General features: G+C 43.0%; 1 protein-coding gene across 6 annotated transcripts in view; it reads right to left on the bottom strand.

Moving 5' to 3' along the window:
* Positions 1-20,600, bottom strand: part of LOC139274170 (ATP-binding cassette sub-family C member 9-like) — a 343,814-nt gene that overhangs the window by 284,043 nt on the left and 39,171 nt on the right. For all 6 annotated transcript variants that reach the window (XM_070891221.1, XM_070891210.1, XM_070891227.1 and 3 more), the window contains 5 exons: positions 16,542-17,222; positions 15,242-15,351; positions 9,374-9,446; positions 7,836-7,892; positions 7,542-7,727 (listed from right to left, as the gene is read on the bottom strand). In XM_070891221.1, the coding sequence (XP_070747322.1) occupies positions 7,542-7,727; positions 7,836-7,892; positions 9,374-9,446; positions 15,242-15,351; positions 16,542-17,144 (1,029 nt within the window). In that variant the 5' untranslated portion in view covers positions 17,145-17,222. The remainder of the gene's footprint in view (positions 1-7,541; positions 7,728-7,835; positions 7,893-9,373; positions 9,447-15,241; positions 15,352-16,541; positions 17,223-20,600) is intronic.

Consider the following 20,600-nt stretch of genomic DNA (forward strand, 5'->3'; position numbering starts at 1 on the left):
ATCCCCTCTCATCCTTCTAAACTCCAGTGAATACAGGCCCAGTCGATCCAGTCTCTCCTCATATGTCAGTCCTGACATCCCGGAAATCAGTCTGGTGAACCTTCGCTGCACTCCCTCAATAGCAAGAACGTCCTTCCTCAGATTAGGAGACCAAAACTGAACACAATATTCCAGGTGAGGCCTCACTAAGGCCCTGTACAACTGCAGTAAGACCTCCCTGCTCCTATACTCAAATCCCCTAGGTATGAAGGCCAACATACCATTTGCCTTCTTCACCGCCTGCAATATCTGCATGCCAACTTTCAATGACTGATGTACCATGACACCCAGGTCTCGTTGCCCCTCCCCTTTTTCTAATCTGCCGCCATTCAGATAATATTCTGTTTTCGTGTTTTTGCCACCAAAGTGGATAACCTCACATTTATCCACATTATACTGCATCTGCCACTCGTTTGCCCACTCACCTAACCTGTCCAAGTCACCCTGCAGCCTCTTAGCGTCCTCCTCACAGCTCACACCACCACCCAGCTTAGTGTCATCTGCAAACTTGGAGATATTACACTCAATTCCCTCATCCAAATCATTAATGTATATTGTAAATAGCTGGGGTCCCAGCACTGAGCCCTGTGGCACCCCACTAGTCACTGCCTGCCATTCTGAAAAGGACACGTTTATCCAGACTCTCTGCTTCCTGTCTGCCAACCAGTTCTCAAGCCACGTCAGTACATTACCCCCAATACCATGTGCTTTAATTTTGCACACCAGTCTCTTGTGTGGGACCTTGTCAAAAGCCTTTTGAAAGTCCAAATACACCACATCCACCGGTTCTCCCTTGTTCACTGTACCAGTTACATCCTCAAAAAATTCTAGAAGGTTTGTCAAGCATGATTTCCCTTTCATAAATCCATGCTGACTTGGACCGATCCCATCACTGCTTTCTAAATACGCTGCTCCTAGTTGACTCCTCAAGTTAGTCAGACATGACCGTCCCTTGACAAATCCATGCTGACTGCCCTTGATTAATCCATGTCTTTCCAAATGAAGATTTATCCTGTCCCTCAGGATTTTTTCCAATAATTTTCCCACCACTGAGGTTAGGCTGACTGGCCTGTAATTACTCGGTCTATCCCTTTCTCCCTTTTTAAACAAAGGTACAACATTAGCAGTCCGCCAGTCCTCTGGCACCACACCTGTAGCCAGAGAGGACTGGAAAATGATGGTCAGAGCCTCTGCTATTTCCTCTTTTGCTTCTCTGAACAGCCTGGGATACATTGCATCTGGGCCTGGGGATTTATCCATTTTCAAAGCTGCGAAACCCCTTAATACATCCTTTCTCACTATGTTTATCTCGCCTAATATTTTACACTCCTCCTCACCTCATTGCAGTCTGCATCGCCCCTCCCATTTGTCAAAACAGATGCAAAATATTCATTAAGAATCATACCCAGGTCTTCTGCCTCCACACACAGATTTCCTTTATTGTCTCTAATAGGCCTCACTATTTCTCTAGTTATCCTCTTGCTCTTAATGTATTTATAAAACATCTTTGGGTTTTTCCTGATTTTACTTGCCAACATTCTTTCATGCTCTCTCTTTGCTTTCCTGATACCTTTTTTAATTGCACTCCTGCCTTTAAATGGCATTAGTAATGCACCCCAATTAGGTGGGTTGCCAATGAACAGAGCAAGTAGCATTGGCAGTCCACCTATTTTATTTAAATTAATTTTAGGGCCAAATTTGGGATCTTCTTTGCGGCCACGCGATTGGACAGGCGCTCCAAGCATGGTGCTCATTCTGCACACGAAAACGCACTAAAAGCAATTTCTACCCGATGATCTTCATGAATTCAGGTCACATCATCTCTTAATTAAGATAATGTAAAGAAAACAGCTGATTGCAATTTGTTATGGTCCCTTGAGGACCAGCATCTGCAGAATAAACCCCCATTTCCAACAAGCTTCAGGCACTTAGGTAGGTGAGAATGAGTACAGCTGCTGACAGCCTGCTGCAAGTGCAGCCTCTTGCATTTGGAACTATTAATTTGTTTGTTTGTTTTCTGAGAGCATGAAGGGTTTTATATTTTTAATGAACTTTTAATTGGGTTTCCAAAATTGTACATTTGCAATTTATGAAGCTTTTAACCATATAGATGTACATTTGTACATATAATTTATGAAGCCATTGTACAATTAAGTGTGCATTCACATAGATATTTTGGGGGTAATTACACATTTCAGTGCACAATCTCAGATTTTTTGAGAGTTTACATCCCCATATATAATTTAAGTCATTGCACATGCTGTCTGCACAATGACTGAGGAGGAAATGTTTTGCCACATTAGACTGCTTGTACTGTGAATAATTCAGGTTAACGAACCATGGCAGCTTGACCCCAACTTCTGGGGTCAGTTAGGATTGTGGATGGTGGGACGGGTTCCTGAATTGTGGGCTGTATATTTTAGTTTTTTCCCAATTGGCAAATAAATTGTTCCTGGAGGAGTGTAGTGTGCAAGGCTGTCTAAGAATCTGCAATAACAGGGGCTAGCATAACTGTGTTCCGTGTCTATTTCAGGATAAATAGGTTGTTCGTTTTCTTTTCAAATGAGGATTTCATTCCAGTCAACCTCTGTGATCAATGTTGTAGGTTGTTGCTGTTACTGTGAAAGTCTTAATATTCTGCAAATTTGAAAGTGGTTTTCGTTGGGCTAAAAATTCGACAACGCTAAAAACCAGCCGGTACCACCGCGGGTTGCTACTAACGGCCAGCCAAAATGGTGGCGCTGGCAGGACCGGTAAAGTGGCGCTGGGGACTAATTAACATTAGCCTTGCGCTAAACTCACTGTGCAACGCCATCCTGGTGGCATTCGTCACAGCTCGAGGCCTCAATGTAGCGTTGCCATAGCGCATTGTAACAAGAACAAGGGTGTCATTTCAGAAAGCAGTTCGGTCTCTTAATGAAGAACTGCCTTCTGAAATGAAAAAATAAAAATAATGTAAAAATAGGCAGCTTTTAGCCCTTACAGTTTAAATGGCTTCTGAAAAAAAACATTAAAAAGAATTCCCAAATGGGAGTCTTAAGCTCTTAAAGCTGAATTCCCTTCCGCATCTAAAAAAAAATGGGAAAAGTACTTCAGCACGAACACAAAAGACTCAGCAAGCCAGGAAGGGGCACCCAGGGTCTCACATGCAGCACCCCAGCTTTGTGCAGGGGGTCAATACTGCAAGAGAGGTCTTCTACCCACAGGGGCTAGGAGGCCCTCCAGAAAAAAAGCATGTGGGGCAAGATGACTGAGGCCATCACTGCCAACAGTGTCACCCCCATCACCTGGCTCCAATGCCCAAAGAAGTTTCATGGCCTCAGACCAGTGGTCAATGAATGCATCTTCATGAGCTGTCTCCTACCAACTGCATCACTAGCCTCACACAGTGCTCAATGCATGAACCCCACCCCCGCCCTCCCATTCACTCACCTACCAAAAATCTGTCCCAAACATGAGGCACGCCTCCCATTCCTAACGTCACCTCACCCCCTTGGAGGAGATGGTGCTGGCCAGTCTTGGCAGGGGCATGGCTGATCTCTGGGCCAGCAGTGGGACTGAAAGAATACAAGATGCTGGTATCCTTATATATGATCCACCTTGTTGCATGCACCTTTTGCTTTCCTGCCTTTCCCTCACCACAACTCCACCCTTGTGTCTTCTTCATTTCACACACCAAAAAAAATTGAGAGAAAGAAAAGAGGAGAGGGAATGAGAGGAGAGGAGAGAGGAGAAAGAGAAGGAGGAGAGGAGGTAGAGGAGGAAGAAGAGACACTGTCACTCGATTTGACACTCTCAGCCATCATCTCCTTGAGGCTGACCAGCAGGGTCATTTGCAATGTTTCCTACTGAAAGTCAGCAGCCTTCCACCAGCCATGCTGCAACCATTGGGGTAGCACTGCGTGACATCAGTAGGATAGGCAAAGGCACGCACAAGTTAGTCACTAAGAGAATGCATAAGGGTGATGAGTTGGTTTCTTGATGTCATATTGGATGGATGGATGGATAGATGGATAAAGTTGGATTGGAAAGTTTGCTTTGTGGTGGCTTTTATTTCAGCATCGTGGCCAAGAGGACGCTGTAATGGTCAGTAACAGAGGAAAGGTAAGGTGTGGAAGAAATTTGAAAGGGGAATTATGGTTGTTGTCAATGATACCGCAGGCGAATGATTCCATGTCAGATATCCTGGCCAGAAAGGGGCTGTCTGGATTGCATCCTCCTCTTTTGTCTCTTCCCATTCCCTTTGCAGGTAGATAGTATAAATCTGAAATAAAAGCAGAAAATGCTGGAAATAGTCAGCAGGTCAGGCAGCATCTCGACCTGAGACGTGAACTCGGTTTCTCTCTGCCTGACATGCTGAGTATTTCCAGCATTTTCTGTCTTCCTTTACCATCCAAGGCCTTGGCAAGCATCTAGCAGTACTCCTTGCCCACTTAAAAAACTTTTAACATCGATTGCACCAAGCCTCTACTTCAATATTTTTTTTAAAAATCCAGTCCAAAAACTTAAATACAAACTTACCTGAAAGATGCGTGTGTCCCTTTAAGAAGTGCTGACAGTGTCTCTGTCAGTCTACTGAATGCTCGCTTTGCAGCTCGAGATTAGGACCCAGCGCTACGGTTAAAGTTTGCAGAGGTGGCATTGCGCATCTACTGACGTCACCCTCTCTTCATTTACATCTCCTGGGCCAGAGCTGCTATCCACAGTGCTAAGGCTCTCACCAAAATGGCGGCCACCGAGTCCCACGCCAGAGATGGGCGCTAGATTGGCAGCCGCCATTTTAAGCCAGGATAGCAGCACAAACAAATGGCAGTTGGCAGCCCAATTTCTATGCCAGCATTTAAGTACTTGTTGATGCATTAACATGCAGTAACCATGGAGACAGCCGACAAAATCTGTGTTATAGCTGTAATAACCACAAGAAAACTTGGAGTGATAGTAATAATGGGATGAAATGCACAGCAGGTTGCTCAGCATCTAAAAGAGAAACTGACAGATTTCAGTGTGGCCCTTCTTCAGAACTCATGTCAAAATTGTTTTTGTTACTGATCCCTCTTATTCTTCTCGAAGATATTTAAAAATAAAAATAAAATGTTTGTTTAAAATGGTTTAATAGACCCGTTAATCCTCCGTCTGGGCTTCCATAGGATCTGGTATAGCAACAGATATGCCAGTGAATCAGTTTTGTTTTGTCAATGTGGAATGTTCTGATGTTTGTTTTACTATTGGTGAATATGTTTCAGTTCACAGCCTAAAGTGGTGTAACTGAGGTTAAATTCTCTTTGGAAGGGATGGGACTCTGCAAGGTTGTACTTTATTTTTTTACATTTGTAAATATGTAACGATAAAACTATTTGTTTTGAAAGGCAGAGTTAAAATAGACTCCAAAATGCTGGTTATTGCACCAAATAAAGTGTCAAAAATCTAAATTTGTTGTGTGCCTTTTTCATTCACAATTTTTTTAAACCATCATTCCTTTTGTGCACTTCGGATTTCTTTCTGCATATAAAATGTAATGAAATGTTGGGTATACCTTCAACTCTAATTAGGACAAGCCTATGTCATAGAAACTTACAGCACAGGAGGGCATTTGGCCCGTCGTGCCTGTGCTGCATTTATTTGTTTTCAAATGACATAGATTTATATTAAGTAATATTTTTGAGTTACAGATCAGCATTTTAGGTCATATTAGCATTGGCAAAAAATTTTTTTTTTGAAGTCATGTTAATTTATGGTCTTAAGAGTATATATTTTATTGATGACAGTGCTGTGTTTTCCAGTTAGGCCAGTGAATACAGCATGTTGGGGTGGTAATGCAGTCTGCCACACAGTAATGGGATATAGACTGCCCCTCTCAACTAGGCTTCGGTGGAAGCCATGCACTGCTCCAAGGATAAAGATTTTTTTTAAAGTCTGCATGCAAATCAGCCGACAATCACACAAGCCGAGACACAGACCAGCATTGCAAGGGACCCAGAATGAGCCTGGAGAATGCTACACCGCAAGGGGAGAGGCAAGTAGAAAGAGGGAAATGGCAAAATGAAGATGAAAAAAGTAATACTATATATTACATAATACATGGAGTGCTACATGGAAATATCTTGCATTATCCTTTGTTGTTGGTTAGTATAACACTAATGTGATACTTCTACAAGCTTGTTGTTGTAAAATTGCTGCCCATTCTACTTTTTGTAAATCATCATTTCCCGGAGCGCTATGTATCACCATTTACTGCCCTCTCGCCAAAAGCCAGGAGAGTTGGAGTGTTCAGACTTTGGCTCACATGAGATCCCTTCAGTAAAGTGGAAGAGCATTGTACCATAATATCAGTGGTGTGGCAAGACCCCGGGGCTTGACTAAGAACCAGCATAATTCATTTAAAAAATTTGCCCAACACTAACAGCAGACACACAAAACAAATAAAATGTTTCACAAGTGGCATCAAGCTCCAGAAATTCTAAGATATATATATATATTTAAATTCTTGGGCTTTGGAGATGGCTAAGTTGGTAAAAGCATTGGCCATTAGAACCAAGGCATACAAATCAAGCATGGTCCAAGTGCAATCCTTGGGCTGTCAGCTAATCTCAGCTAGGGTGCAGTATGAGGCTTGTGTTAGGCTTCTTGCCCAAAGGTGCTGAAACCCATCAGTTAGGAACTCCTGTTAGAAAATGTGCGTACAGCAGTTGGGTGAGGACAAGATTAAGCTCAGCTGTTACCTCCAGACTCAACTATTCCACTGCTCTCCTAGCCGAACTCTCATCTTTCACAATCCAAAAATGTGAGCTCATCCAAAATTCTGCTGCCCGTATCCTAACTCGTACCGTCCCATTCATCCATCATCTCTGTGCTCGCTGACCTACATTGGCTCCCATCTACCAAAGCCTCAATTTTAAAATCTCATCCTTGTTTTCAAATCCTTCCATGGCTTCACCACTCTCTATCTCTGTAACCACCTCCAGCACTACAACTCGCAGAGAACTCTACATTTCTTAAACTCTGGCTTCTTGAGCATTCCCCACTTCCTTCATCCCACCATTGGCGGCCGTGCCTTCAGCTTTCTAGGCCCTAAGCTTTGGAATTCCCACCCTAGAAAAGGGGTTGTGGGCCGTCTTCTTGACTTTTTTTTAACCGAATGGTTTGTAAGGCCACATCATAGGGTATTAAGAGTCAATCACATAGCATGGGATTGGAGGCAGGTGTACTTCAGACCGGTAGAGTTGGCAAGTTTACTTCCGCGAAAGACATCAATGAAAAAGTTGGCTTATTGTGACAATCTTTATGACAAGCTTTCATGGACAATTTTCTGGCCCCAACGCACAAATTACCAGATTGATTGTACTCAATTTCACAAGTTACTGTGGTGAGATTTAAACTCACAACCTCTGGGTGACTAGTCCTGTACATAACCACGATATTACCATGCCCTGCATCTGGGCCACATGGCCAGATTCTCAAAAGGTAGGTATGGTTAGCGCAGAAAAACACACAAGAACCCTTACCTCCTGCGATTCCTTTGACTCTGCAGCCACAAATCTGAGAATACCATCAATGCAGAGTGGCCCACCTAATCCTACCAGATCGCCTACAATCTTCAAAAATGCTGCTATCAGGAAAGGCCTCCCAAAAGCCTTGTAATAAACCATTCCTAGATCTCGCGACCCTGTTGTTCCTGAAGGTTTATTTTCCTAAAATTCATAATAAAAAGCATTAATTTAAGTTCAATGCATTATCCTCCCTTAGAAAAAATGCATACTATTATCTAGATCCCAAGGATTTAATACAAACTTACTTACCTTTTGCTTATCATAATACACCTTTAATAAATCAAAATTTTTCTGTGCAGTTTCTTCCTAAAAAGAAAATACAAACATAAGATTGGGCCATTTTAAAGGTTAGACTGCCAACACCAAGGCTACACTCACAGAAAAAATGGTTGTTTAGACAAGGCACCCAAGGTTGGTAATAGATTGGCACCAAAGGGTGGTAATGGATGCACACCTAAAACCTTCAGTGTAGGGAGCCGGGGCAGTAAAGGGGGAAGCAAACTAACAATAAATAGCCAAAGTTCTCAGATAAAAAGAAAAAAGTTCTCTTTTCAAAATTTCTATGTACTTGTTTGTTTTAAATGCTCCAGAATTTACCTCATTACTAATATAATTCCTTCTACACATATAAATTAACTTACCTGACAAGAATGATACATTCAAATAATGGAGCTAACAAAATGTTAAACATAAGATTTTCAAAGTAGGTTATAATAATTTATAAATGAAATTAAGAATGAAATGTTGTCTAAGAAGCATAATAATTCATCAGTGTGCATTATAGAGTATGCAACCCGAAACAAATAAAATAATTGAGATCCTATCTGGCTAACCTCATCTCTTATAATTTTAAGGGTGTGGTGAGAAAGAGAAAGTTACATGGTATGGTACCTAAAGATCCAAGTTCAAGCCTGGTCTGTGCTAATCTTACTAAGGGCAGTAGTTGTGGCACCAAAATTGACTTCAGCACTCTGGGTTAGAAAAGGCCCAAAACAGCCAGGTTTCTCTAAAGTACCTCAACTTGCCTGGAATTAGTTTTGCACCAACTCCAATAGAAATTTAAAAAAACATTAAGGGCTGGATTTTCATTTTGATTGCGTCTCTGTTACTGCCACAGAGGGTCTGAAAATGGTATCCACCCAGGCAGCCAGTTTCCAGTGCCCCACCGGGAAATTTGGTGGCAGTTTTGCAGCGGTGCTGAGCAGTACCGCCTGGGAGTGTCGCGCCGGTGTGCAATGCCCCCAGTGTCGACAGTGGTATGATATTTGGTTGGAGCGGTTCACAGTAGCACCTCGTAGTGAGACCGCCAGGGAAAGCTGTCAGTCAGACCTGTTCCGGCGGCGGTGAGGGAAAGAATGATTGTATGAGGCAAGTGCGATTTCTTTTTTTGTTTTTGCGATTTATCTTTATTTGGGGTCAGTAATATATTGGGAATGTTTTGTGTTTTGTGCGCCGATTTGTTGTTATTGTAGGAAGGCCTCTCTTAGGGCGCTCCAAAGCCAGCTCTTTAGCAATGGGTTTTTAGTTGCCCTAAGAGAGGTGTGGAATGCTTCCCTTAGCTCTCCGCACTCAGGGCCCAGCTGCTGAATTTTGTGGCTGCCAAAGCAAACCATTTCCTGCCGCAAAATTTACCGCCCCACCACCATTAGCGCCCTAAGAAGCCTCCAACCGAAAATCCAGCCCTTACTGTTTTACATAGGGTGTGTATAATTCCATTTTTGTATTATATATGAACCTTTATAAAATGTCTACATTCTAACAAGATAAAGTGCTAAACAAAAAACAACCTGAGAGAGTTTTCCAAGAATTTCCATCTTAATTGGCTCCCGATAACCACTTTTTAATAGCCATGAAATCCACCTAGGCAATAAAACAGAAGGCACTGTTGTAATGAAGACAAACAAGATAGCCAATTCATACATAGAAAGTTCTCACAAACATTAAATTAGATAAATCAACAGTAACTTGGCTTTTGCTATTGTTGGGTGCTGTAGGAATGTTGGCCAGGATACCAGGAGAACTTCTTGCTCTTCTTTGAAGAGTTCCATGGGATCTTTTAAACCCACCAAAACAGACAGACCTCCATTTAACACCTTATCCAAAAGATTGCTCCTCCAGCAATGCAACATTCACTCAGTATTGTACTGAAGTGTCAGCCTAAGTACGCGTTAAGGCCTGGAGTGGGCTTGAACTCATAACCTTCTGACTCAAAAGTGAGAGAGCGAAGACTTGCCTTTTATGCAATAATCTGGTTTGCTGCAATGCAGTTGACAGAACTGAGAAATTATACAATTCAATTGGATAGGAGTACGGTAGCATAGTGGTTATGTTACTGGACTAGCAATCCAGGGACCTGGACTATTAATTTGTAGATGTGAGTTCAAATCCCACCACAGCAGCTGGGGGATTTAAATTCAGTTAATTAAATAAATTTTCAATTTTAAAAAAAAGCTAGTATCAGTAATGGTACCAGATTGTTGTAAAAACCCAACTGGTTCACTGTGCAGCATACATAGAAACATAGAAAATAGGTGCAGGAGTAGGCCATTCGGCCCTTCAATGAGTTCATGGCTGAACATGCAACTTCAGTAGCCCATTCCTGCTTTCTCGCCATACCCCTTGATCCCCTTAGCAGTAAGGACTACATCGGACTCCTTTTTGAATATGGGGTCCTCCAGGTACTTATTCGTATCCTGGGCCTGGACCACCAATCACGATGTAGTATTCTCATTGATAATAATGGGAGTTCTGTTTGTATGAGCTCCCATTATTATCAATGAGAATATCCCCCTAAAACAAGAAACATAATAAAGAAAATACCTCGCATATTTAAAATTAATTGAAATTGAATGTAATGAAATGTTTTTCAAAAATATATAATTTTTTGATTTTTTTTTAAATGTGTTTTAATAGAGTTAAAAATAAACTTACCTTAATGAACAGAGCTTTTAATATAAAAATGAGTTATTAAATTTAATTTTTCTATGTTTTAATATTCTTACACTGGTAAAAGTAGGCTCATCATCATCATCATCCTTGACAGTCCCTTAGAGTCGAGGATGACTTGCTTCCACACTAGAAATGAGTTCTCAGGTGACTGAAGAGTCCAATGCAGGACCTACAGTCTCTGTCACAGATGGGGCAGGCGATGGTTAAAGGTACAGGCAGGTGGGTGGGGTGCCTGGGTTGCCACGCGCTCCTTCTGCTGTCGCCGCTTGGCTTCAGCTTGCTCTCGGGCAAAGGGACTCAAGGTGTTCAGCGCCTTCCCGGATGCCTTTCCTCCACTTTCGGCAGTCTTGGGCCAGGGAGTCCCAGGTGGGGATGTTACATTTTTTCAAGGAGGCTTTGAAGAGTTTCCCCTGTCCACCTGGGGCTCGCTTGCCGTGACTGAGCACCGAGTAGAGCGCTTGTTTTGAGAGTCTCGTGTCAGGCATGCAGACGATGTGGTCAGTGCTTCAATGCTGGGGATATTAGTCTGAGCGAGGACACTGATGTTGGTGCGCCTATCCTGCCAATGGATTTGCAGGATCTTGCGAAGGTAGCGTTGGTGGTACTTCTCCAGAGTTTTGAGGTGCCTGCTGTACATAGTCCATGTCCCTGAGCCATATAGGAGGGCGGGTATCACCACTGCTCTGTAGACCATAAGCTTGGTGCCAGGTTTGAGGTCCTGGTCTTCAAACATTCTCTTCCTCAGGCGACCGAAGGCTGCACTGGCACATTGAAGGCGGTATTGGACCTCGTCGTCGATGTCTGCCCTTGACGACAGTAGGCTCCCGAGGTATGGAAAATGGTCCACGTTGTCCAAGGCCTCGTCGTGGATTTTCATAACCGGGGGGCAGTGCTGTGTGGCGGAGTCAGGTTGGTAGAGGACCTTTGTCTTCCGGATGTTTAGTGCAAGGTCCATGCTCTTGTACGCCTTGGTGAAGGTACTGATGATAGCTTGGAGCTTGCCCTCCAAGTGTGCACAGACACAGGCGTCATCCGCGTACTGTAGTTCGAGAGGGAGGATGGGACGACCTTTGATCTAGCCTGGAGGCGACGGAGGTTGAACAGATTTCCGTTTGTCCTATAATTTAGCTCCACTCCAGCGGGGAGGTTGCTGAGGGGGAAATGGAGCATTGCAGCAAGGAAGATCGAGAAGAGCGTTGGTGCGATGACACAGCCTTGCTTGACCCCAGTCATAACGTGGAATTGGTCTGTGGTGGATCCGCTGGTCAGGATCACAGCTTGCATGTCATTGTGGAGCAGGCGGAGAATGGTGACAAACTTTTGAGTCAGCCGAATCTGAGGAGGATGCTCCATAATCCTTCACAGTTGACAGTGTCGAAGGCTTTTGTGAGGTCGAAGGCGGCCATGTACAAGGGTTGGTGCTGTTCCCTGCATTTCTTTTGTATTTGCCGCGTGGTGAAGATCATGTCCATTGTGCCCCTTAGTGGGCGGAATCCACATTGCGACTTTGGGAGGAGTTCTTCAGCCACAGGAAGGCGGCGATTCAGGAGGATTTTTCAATGACTTTCCCGGTGGTCGACAGCAGGGAGATTCCTCTGTAGCCATACTGCGCTGTTGGAGGGTTGGTACTGAGGGAGCGCCGCACTGTCTGAAGGTGCCATTTTTCAGGACAAGACGTGAGCCCCCCCCTTAGAGAGGCATATAAAATTCTGATGGGACTGGACAGGTTAGATGCAGGAAGAATGTTCCCGATGTTGGGGAAGTCCAGAACCAGAGGTCACAATCTAAGGATAAGGGGTAAGCCATTTAGGACCGAGATGAGGAGAAACTTATTCACTCAGAGAATTGTGAACCTGTGGAATTCTCTACCACAGAGAGTTGTTGAGGCCAGTCGTTAGATATATTTAAAAGGGAGTTAGATGTGGCCCTTACGGCTAAAGGGATCAAAGGGTATGGAGAGAAAGCGGGAAAGGAGCACTGAAGTTGCATGATCAGCCATGATCATATTGAATGGTGGTGCAGGCTCGAAGGGCCAAATGGCCTACTCTTGCACCTATTTTCTATGTTTCTATGTCACCGCAATCGGAGTGGTCACCTTTCTTGAAGATGGTCATGATTACAGCGTCTCCGAGATCTCCTGGCATGATCTCCTCCTTCCAGATAAGAGAAATGAGATCATGGATCCGCACCAGTAGTGCTTCTCCGCCATGTTTTAGTGCTTCGGCGGGGATTCCATCTGCTCCTGATGACTTCTTGTTCTTCAGTTATCAGATGGCCTTTTTAACCTTGTGCCGGGCTGGGGTTGTGCTGAGAGGGTGGCATGCTGTGGGATGGAGTCAAGGACACTCACGTCGATTGAGGAGATCCTCGAAGTGCTCCTTCCAGCGGGCACTGACTGCCTCTCTGTCCTTGATGAGCACATCTCCGTTCTTGGCCAGTATTGGGGTAGGGCCTTGGATGCAAGGGCCGTAGGTTGTCTTGATTATGCTGAAGAATCCTCGCACGTCGTGGTTGTCGGCTAGCTGCTGGATCTCTTCAGCTTTCTTCACCCACCATCTGTTCTTTAGGTCGTGGGTTTTCTGTTGGACCTCGGCCTTCAGACGTCTGTAGATCTGCTTTCTAGCCCTCGAGTTGTGTTGCTGCTTCCAGTCCAAGAATGCTTGGGACATATTAGCTCCTGGATCTCCTGGTCATTCTCGTTGAACCAGTCTTGGTGTTTCCTGGTCGAGTGACTCTTCGCAAGTACTGATTATGGAAGCCTTGAGGGTTGACCAGACAAAGTAGGCTATACACCTGTTTTACCATGCATAAAAGTTTGAAGGCCATTCACTGGGCAAGATTTGGACAAATAGTCCAATCTCTGCCCTGTTGATGTCCTTCCTGCGTGGATACGTGGGATCTATCAAAAGAAATTTTGACAGATCACAAAAGCCGGTTCTCGGCACAGTACATTGCGCACCGAAAGCCGGCATTTGCAAGTCCTCTTCGGGTGCGTACGCACATCGCAATTTTCGGCCCAATGGATTTTAATGATGTTGGCTGAGGGACAAATATTGGCCAGGACATGGGGAAAACTCCCATGCTCTTCTTTGAATAGTACAATGGGAACTCAAAGATAGCACCTCCAATAGTGCAGCACTCCCTTGGTACTGCACAGAAGTGTCAGCTTGGATTATGTTCAAGTTTCTGGAGTGGGACTTGAATCCATACCCTTCTGGTGAAAAGGAAAGAGTGCTACGACTTAGCCAAGGCTGGAGCCTTAGATCTCAAAATGCATCACTGTAAAAAAAAAAACTGCAGTAGACATTTCTTTTACATCTGGACACCATCACTTTCACAATAATTACATTTTTTTAAATTCCATCTATATTATTGAGAAACTTAAGAAATAGGAGCAGGAGTAGGCCATCTGGCCCCTCCAGCCTGCTCCGCCGTTTAATAAGATCATGGCTGATCTGATCCTGGGCTCAGCTCCATATCCCTACCGGCTCCCCATAACCCTTCACTCCCTTATCGCTCAAAAATTTGTCTATCTCTGCCTTAAATATATTCAATGACTCAGCCTCCACAGCTCTCTGGGGCAGAGAATTCCACAGATTCACAGACCTTCTGAGAAGAAATACTTCTTAATCTCCATTTTAAATGGGTGATCCCTTATTCTGAAACTATGCCCCCTAGTTCTAGATTCCCCCACGAGGGGAAACATTCTCTATGCATCCAACTCGTCAAGCCCCCTCAATATCTTATATGTTTCAATAAGATCATCTCTCATTCTTCTAAACTCCAATGAATATAGGCCCAACCTGCTCAACCTGTCCTCATAAGGCAACCACTTCATCTCAGGAATCAACCGAGTGAACATTCTCTGAACTACCTCCAATGCAAATATATCCCTCCTTAAATAAGGTGACCAAAACTGTACATAGTACTCTAGGTGTGGCCTCACCAATACCCTGTACAGTTGTACCAGGACTTCCTTGCTTTTATACTCCATCCCCTTTCCTGATTACTTGCTGCACCTGCATACTAACTTTTTGTGTTTCATGCATAAGGACTCCCAAGTCCTTCTGTACTACAGCATTTTGTAATTCCTCTCCATTTAAATAATAATTTGCTTTTTTATTTTTCCTGCCAAAGTGGATAACCTCACATTTTCCCACATTATACTCAATCTGCCAAATGTTTGCCCACTCATTTAGCCTGTCTATATCCCTTTGCAGATTTTTTGTGTCCTCCTCACAGCTTGCTTTCTCACCCATCTTTGTATCATCAGCAAACTTGGCTACAATACACTCGGTCCCTTCATCCAAGTCATTAATATATATTGTAAATAGTTGAGGCCCCAGCACCGATCCCTGTGGCACCCCACCAGTTACCGTTACCAACCGGAAAATGACCCATTTATCCCGACTCTCTGTTTTCTGTTAGTTAGCCAATCCGCTATCCATGCTAATATATTACCCCCAACCCAATGAGCATTTATCTTGAGCAGTAACCTTTTATGTGGCACCTTATCGAATGCCTTCTGGAAATCTAAATGCACCACATCCACTTATCCACCCTTCTCATTACATCCTCAAAGAATTTCTGAACCATTTTGATCTTATTCATCAAGAAAAATGTATTCACACCGGATTCCGGTTTTAATTGCGTCATGGGAGGATACCACTGAACATGTCATTATTAAGTTGTAGAAAACAAATTACGTGTAGGTAATCTGGGACAAAATATTGACATAAGGTTGATGAAATTTTTTTTCTGAGTCTTGTAGTTCCAATGGCGGGTTGTCTCTGGAATACCCTGGACAGAAGTACCCCTAAAATAAATAAATTACATATTAGTTCAGCATACAACTTGTCATGATTGCAAACAATTTTTGTCATCTTTCAGCAGTATACAAAAAACATTTAAAATTCTTTGCAATAATGTATTTGGAAAATCTGAATATTTACAAAACACAAATGCAGTGACATCAGTTATACCAAAATACATTAACACATCACTTGAAAGCAACATTATCCTGACAAACAGTGCAGCTTTTTGTTATTTCTTTCCCCCCCCCACCCCACCACCAAGTTTGCAAATACTTTTTTATGGAAATAATGAAATTATGGAATATATACTTACATGCGCGCGCACAAACACACACAATGCATTTTTTATTTAATTGAGAAAGCAACTTAACCTACTTCCCTCAAATACTGTAAGAAAACAAAATAAAACCAACATTACAATCCCACAAAAAACAATTCTATATTTAGTCGACTTTTAAAGACCGCAAGGGAGATGACAAATAATAACAAGTATTTATATTCTCAGTTTTAGTTTTCTAACTAAATCCACATGTTACAGTTAAGAATCCAAGGCCTTTAATACCCTCAAACTTATTTTGTTCCTCTAAATGAGTCAACTGCTCTGAAACATTAACTAATACCAATCCAAGTTCAAGCAACATTTAATGGTAAAATACAGAAAAAAATACAAACAGGCTTAGATATAAATGTAAATAACATTAAAATCAGCAAAGCTCATGTTATTGATACATTTCAGAAAAAAACTAACAGGTTTTCAACAAATCCTATACAGTCGTGAGAATTTGTTTTAATGTCAAAATAATTAAAGGTCAGCTTTGAAATATTTACAATTATAGTCAAAGAACTTAAATGACTTATCTTCTCCTATTAGTAATTACAGTGCAATGTCCATTATTCACCAAAGTTTGATTAGGCACGGCATAAAGCTGTTGCCAAAATATGCCTCAGCCCCAACTTCAAAACTGCAGCAGAATTGACATTTTTTCATTCCTATACTAGCCAGGCTGCAGTCTACCAATCTAATGGCAATTGATGTCAAATTAGGAGCAGTTTTAAGATCATGCCCATTAGGTGCTGATGTAATGGTCCAAAGTAATTTCATGCAATAGAACATACACTTTAAAATGACCATAATATAATTGGATTTTAAAAAGTGAAGTAATTTTGTTTCAAATTGCAATTCAGGACCTACCTTTTTAAAAAATATGCTGAGTTCCAGAATGAGAAAGAATCCATAGATTGAAACCAAGATACAGACAAGAAGAAAAGTCAGATCACTGGCGATGAACCTCTGTGAATACAGCTGATACACCTTAAATGCATTAATGCTACAAGCAGCGGGCCAGTGGAAGATAAAGAGCACCAAAAATGTTGGTGCATTTGCACTTTCAGCTACATCATAGTAGATGATTGAAAGGAGACAAGAGGCTAGTTGTGCTGCATCTGGTATATAAATAAATGGTCTGTCAAACTTCGAGTACAACTGTGACAAAATGCCATCCCCGACACAACAGGCAGATATAAAGATGTAGAAGAATGTTAATGTCCATCGAATATTGTGCCATGGAAAATGGATCCAGCCTCTCAAGCTACTGTCAATATGAAATGTCGTAGTGGAACGCCGTCTGCACTTGATCACAGTAAGACCAACAAGAGAACAAAACACAAATCCCAGATGTACAAGGAAGATTACACCTTCAGTGAAACAAATTTCTTCAACAAAAGACACTTCATTTGGTTTGAGGGTGTCATTTTTGTTGGCAAGGCCACAAAATGCAATAAAAGCATCTTCCATCTTGATTACTTCCTTTCAGTATCCATTCAGTGCAATTCTAGTATCATAAACTTCAACTTTTAAGTAACTTAATTTAACCTGTGAAAAGAAAAAGAAAATGGTTAATTATCTGAACAAAACATCTGTGAATACTGCATTTCACTATTTTAAATTGAAATAGCATAAACGTTTCACATACTGTTAAAGGAAGCTATGTTCAAGCAGTGAATTCATTTTCTTTAATTAAATCATTCACTTAGCTTCTCAGTCATTTCATACCCGGTCTGTGGTTGGACAGCCTTTCGGTTACCAGAGCATCGTTTTAATGCTAAGAACTATAATTAAATGAGGTCACTGAAGGCTCATATGTTCATTCAACAAGACAATTTTAACAGGAACTGAGTCAGCTGTCAATTACATCACTCACCCTGAATTCCCAGCAAGGAAAATAACTGATATGACATGTGGCCTTTCTAAGTAAGTGAAACTAGATGTACCCTACTTTGAGACAATCATTCACATTAATCAACTAGGAAAATATAATGACATCTGTATTGGAGGTTAGTTCTCCACAGACAAAAACTCAATGTTATTTTATTTTAAGAAAGAAATCAGGAGAATTCAGAGTATCAAAAATCTAAATTAGTAGCATAAGAACTAACAACAGTTTTTCCGCTTAACTTTTTCATGTAGTTGCATCAGCTATATCCATGTTACTAATTTAATTTGTGTATTTTTCTTAGAAAAATAAGATTTGTCCCACCATGAATGAGTTCTTTGGGTTGGGGTAAAAATTGAAATTTCCCATCCCCTCCTCCCCCCTCCACTGAATGAGCCAAAATTTCCTGTCACTTATCAACAACCCAAAGCAATCCTCCAGCAAGCTTCTCGCCTTCATTTCCATCAACTTCTCCAGCTGCCAGATATGGTTAAGTCCAGAGAAAGAACACACTTGCATTTATATAACACCTTTCTGATCATATGGATGTCACAGACAATAAATTACTTTTGATGTGTGCTGTTATATCAGTACAACATTGTTGATTGAGAGAGGAATGTTGCCAAAGACTCCATGAGAAGTTTTGCACTTCTTTGAATACCGCCATGGCATCTTTAACATCCGCCAGAACAGGCACACATGGTCCACTTTAATGGACAGTCATTTGCTGTCAAAATAACATCGAGGCTAATGGCGCTCACTCTTATTTATGCACAAATACTACAACGACTTCAAGCAAGGGCAGATGCAAGGTGAAACAAGGAAATCCAAAAGTTGCTGTCTGAAATGTGCTGCTCCGCCATAATCTTCGCGAAAATGGCATTTCGCTGTCCAACTCACCTTTGAAATGCATTGAACAGTGTGAAGTTGCTGTACTTGTGCAGTAAATACGAACTAAATTCACCACAGAGAGTTAAGTCTTGTCTATTTCAGTCTAAGTACCCTTTTAATGATGTGATGTGCTAATTATTGCCAGTCAACCTCCCTGGCACTGAAAATTACCGATTACAAGTGTGGAGTTTCATTCCTTCAGGTTTTAATTGCTGGAGATTTTAAAAATGCTAAAAAAAATTTTTTTTTTTGTTTTCCTTTCTGTCTCTCTTTTCTCTCTCTCAATCCAATCTTTCTTTCCCTCTCATTGGGCCCAAGTTTCCACAAGAAAAAAAACAGGCGCCCCTCCGAGCTGGGTGCCCGTTTTTCGCGCCTAAAACGGCGCCTAAAAAAATCCTCGGTATTCTCCACTGACTTACAGGTCCTCTGGCCCTCGGCGCAGCCAGCACGAGCTGTGGGGGGGGCGGAGCCAGGTCCCGGCGCTGAAAACAGTGCCGGGACCTCTGCACATGCGCGCTACAGTCGGCATGCAAGTGCAGTAGCTCCAGGCACCGAACTGTGTGGGAGGGGCCCGAAGCACGCAGCCCCTATCCCTGGCTGAATGGCCTCACTGGGGCTGCGTGAATGAGGCTCCTCCCACGGCTAGCTCCTGCTCCCCGTCCCCGACCAGACACCCGTTCGCCCCCCACCCCGCCGACCAGACCCGACCCGACACCCGCTCCCCCCCCGACCCGACACCCGCTCCCCCCCGACCAGAGACCCGCTCCCCCCCCCCGACTCGACCCAAGACCCGCTCCCCCCCCCCGACCCGAGACCCGCTCCCCCCCCCCCCGACCAGAGACCCGTGCCCCGCTCCCCCCCCCGACCCGAGACCCACTCCCCGCCCCCCCGACCCGACACCCGCTCCTGTTCCCCTCCCCTCTTCCCCCCACTTCCCCCCCCTTCCTCCCCCCCCTCTTCCTCTCCCCCCCCCTCTCTCCCTCTCTCCCTCTCAGCGGCACGAACAGCTGCAGAATTCTCCCTGGCTGAAGCACTTTCACACAGGTAGGAAGATGGTTTATTTAATCTTTTCTTGGCTTATAAATGTTTATTCAGGTTGGATTTATTTGTATAATATTTGTAGAAGTATAAATAAGGATTTATTGTCGAATTTAATTACTTCCCTTCCCCCCCCCTCCCCCCCCACCTCGTTCTGGACGCCTAATTTGTAACCTGCGCCTGATTTTTTAATGTGTAGAACAGGTTTTTTCAGTTCTACAAAAATCTTCACTGGCTCCATTCTACTTTAGTTTGGAGTACATTTTCACTGTGGAAACTTTCAAATCAGGCGTCAGTGGCCGAACACGCCCCCTTTTGAAGAAAAAATTCTGTTCTAAACTAGAACTGTTCTACCTGACTAGAACTGCAGAAAAAAAAATGTGGAGAATTGCGATTTCTAAAATAGTCCGTTCTCCACCAGTTGCTCCTAAAAATCAGGCGCGAATCATGTGGAAACTTGGGCCCTTTATTTCTCTTTCTATACCTGATTTGACAATGAATTCACACACTCTAATTTACATTTCTTCTCAGTCCTTGCACTGTTAATTTCACAATCCTTCAATCTAACTGGTTAAGGATGGATATACAAACTTGCTTGCCCTGTTCACTCAGGTCCCAGATGCCCAATTTCCCTTACTGCGATGTCATCAGCTCCCATTTCCCGCAATTTGCAAAGTGAAAAGTTTAAAAACCTAAACATGCAAAGGCAAATCTAACTAACGGTAGATGTTGTTGGATTCACTCCTGCAGTAAATTATGGCCAAATGTTTTATATAACACACAGCACCTCTGATAATGCAGCACTCCTTCAGAACTGCACTGAAGTGCCAGCCTAAATTATGTGCTTAAGTCCCAGAGTGGAACTTAAATACACAACCTTCTGACTGAGATGAGAGTCCTACCAACCAAGCCAAGCGGACACTTAAAGGCAAGCTGCTTGATCCATCCCCAGAACCATTTCACTTCCTCCCCCACTGTTTTCTTCTGTGCAGGTACTGGTGCTTAGGGTGTGGTGGCACTAGCAGTGAAAAGTGGATGAAGTGAACGTGGATAATCAAGGGAGGGTGCAACAAATGGGTGCTTTGGCAACAGTGTTGAGAGATGGCACA

The sequence above is a fragment of the Pristiophorus japonicus genome, chromosome 1, assembly GCF_044704955.1.
Source record: "Pristiophorus japonicus isolate sPriJap1 chromosome 1, sPriJap1.hap1, whole genome shotgun sequence".
In the NCBI taxonomy this organism is placed as follows: Eukaryota; Metazoa; Chordata; class Chondrichthyes; family Pristiophoridae; genus Pristiophorus; species Pristiophorus japonicus.